The sequence below is a fragment of the Orycteropus afer genome, unplaced genomic scaffold (assembly GCF_000298275.1).
Source record: "Orycteropus afer afer isolate SDZICR_OR568_19922 unplaced genomic scaffold, OryAfe1.0 scaffold00184, whole genome shotgun sequence".
NCBI lineage: Eukaryota > Metazoa > Chordata > Mammalia > Tubulidentata > Orycteropodidae > Orycteropus > Orycteropus afer.
This window is the reverse complement of record NW_006921771.1, coordinates 3,544,579-3,546,828: the sequence shown is the minus strand read 5'-3', so window position 1 is coordinate 3,546,828 and position 2,250 is coordinate 3,544,579. Positions and strand designations below refer to the sequence as shown.

The 2,250-nt window shown below is 33.0% G+C and overlaps 1 protein-coding gene across 1 annotated transcript in view; it reads right to left on the bottom strand.

Moving 5' to 3' along the window:
• Positions 1-2,250, bottom strand: part of CD96 (CD96 molecule) — a 165,933-nt gene that overhangs the window by 34,194 nt on the left and 129,489 nt on the right. The window contains exons 9-10 of the mRNA XM_007947438.1: positions 1,047-1,115; positions 254-325 (exon numbers count right to left, since the gene is read on the bottom strand). Of these exons, the coding sequence (XP_007945629.1) occupies positions 254-325; positions 1,047-1,115 (141 nt within the window). The remainder of the gene's footprint in view (positions 1-253; positions 326-1,046; positions 1,116-2,250) is intronic.

Genomic DNA, 2,250 nt, shown 5'->3' with positions numbered 1-2,250 from the left:
GCTACCAGAGCTCCCAGTTTTCATTTGTATTTCTTAATTATTAAAGGAGATGAGCACCTCCTCACATATTTTCTGGCCTCTTGGGTTCCATGTTTTGTGATGTTGCTTGTTCATTCATTATCTATTTTATTTTTTCCTATTGACTTATAGGAATTACTTATATATTTCTGATGCAAAGTTTTGATCCTTTGTCAATTATATATTCTGTCAGTTGATGTCTGAAAGATTCAGAAGAACCCACTGTTATACTTACATTGTTCAGTATCTTTTTCCCTGGTGGTCCAGGAGTAGTTGAAGCCTTGGGTAGTCCCACTGGAATTGCTGGCTGAAAGACACAGTTTTCAGAATCCATCTTTTTTATGAATCTGTCATTTAACTTTGCTTTGATGGACTGAATTTTCAATCTCTATGACTTTGGGGAGGAGCTCTGGTGGCGTAGTGCCTAAGGCATGTAACTGCTAAACAGAAGGCTGGCAGTTCAAACCCACCAGCTACTCCTCGGAAGGAAGTTTGGGTAATCTATTTCCATAGTGATACTGCCTCAGAAACCCAAGGAGGTGTTACTATGAATCACATTCGACTCAACAGCAATGTTTTGCATTGTTGTATGACTTTGGGGAAATCTGAAATTTTAAATGTGTTTTCCTTGGCAGGAATACCAGTTGGCATATTAAGCAAAGCTCTGTAGTTTATGTTTAATGCCTTGTCACTGATTTACTTCATTTTTCTGTTCTTGCCACCAACTCAACACTGGGAGCATTGTGATGATCACTTTAATATTACTGTAAAATACTTTGACGAATAGGAGATACAATATAACAACAAATCACTAACCCTTATTTTAAGATTACAGAGATTGTCATATTGATGTTTAGTCATCAGATTACCAGTTGCCACAGGGTAACTCAATACCACAATCAATGAAAACACAATACCAACATCAAATAAAAAATACAGACTTTTACACAAACCTTAAGCTTATTATAGCTTTAGTAAAACCTGTTTGTTGTCTCTTCAAATTCTACAAAGAAACTTGAGATACTCACTTTGAAGGATAAAGTTTGGAGTTGAGGTGCTTACATCCACAGGGGATATTGAAGATGTGGCTGTATATCCTATTTTAAAAACAAAATTCTCAAATTGTTATAGGTATTTACATTCATTAATTGTATCACTAGATTTAACAAGGATATGGACTATTAGAGTTGGATAGAATCTTAGTGGATGATGAGGTGACACCAAGAGGTATATGCTATGTTTATATACACAGTATTCAAAATTATTTCTTTGATTTTCACACTTGCAAAACATATTATTTCCGTGCCTCCTTTCAGACTATATTATTTCCGTACTTACTATTTGCCAGATTCTACTCTACGTGCTGGGGATAAAGAAATGAACAATGAAAACAAATTGAGTTTTCCTATGTAGAACACAATATTTCCACATGTTAAATATGATTTTGTATTTATTTCAATTCTTAGTTTTCAAATTCAGCTCCACCTTTATAATCCATCATTTTCTGTTTTACTTTCTCCCACCCAAAATGAAGGACTAATTAATATTCATTTGAAAATGAATTTGAAAATATCTCTGGAAATGAAGCAAGGTAGATTAAAGAAGAAAAAAAATGCCTAACCACACTCCATTAAATATGTTTTAATCTCTTGGGAAGACAATATTTTAATGTATTTTATGTATGCATATTTCCCTCTTGTTCTAAACATAGCTTACATAAATAGGCAGTACAAGAAGCTAAAAAACAATGAGTGGAAAAAGAAAATAAAGGTAAGAAAAACACAAATAGAAAAATGTAGGATCCTGGGTAAGAACAGTAAATAAAACACATTTCTTTAGTTTCTCTCTTTCTCTCTCTTTTAGAGTGGTAAACATAAATGTAACATAACATTTGACATTTCAACAACCTTCACATTTACACTTCAGAGAAATTATTTATGTTCATCAGGTTCAACCATCACCCTTATCCATTCCCAAATTATACCATCACCCTTAACAGAAGCTCTATGTTCCCTAACAAAATTCAATCCTTGGTATCATTAGCAGATGTGGATCCCAAATTTGGCCTAAACTCTTTATTCACAAATGGTAAAAATAAAGAGTGTGATTGATGAATGTCATGAGATAAAGCAGTCAATTTTCAGGAAAACAAAACAACAACAACTATATATATATATATATATATATATATATATATATATGTATGTATGTGTGTGTGTGTGTGTATAGGAG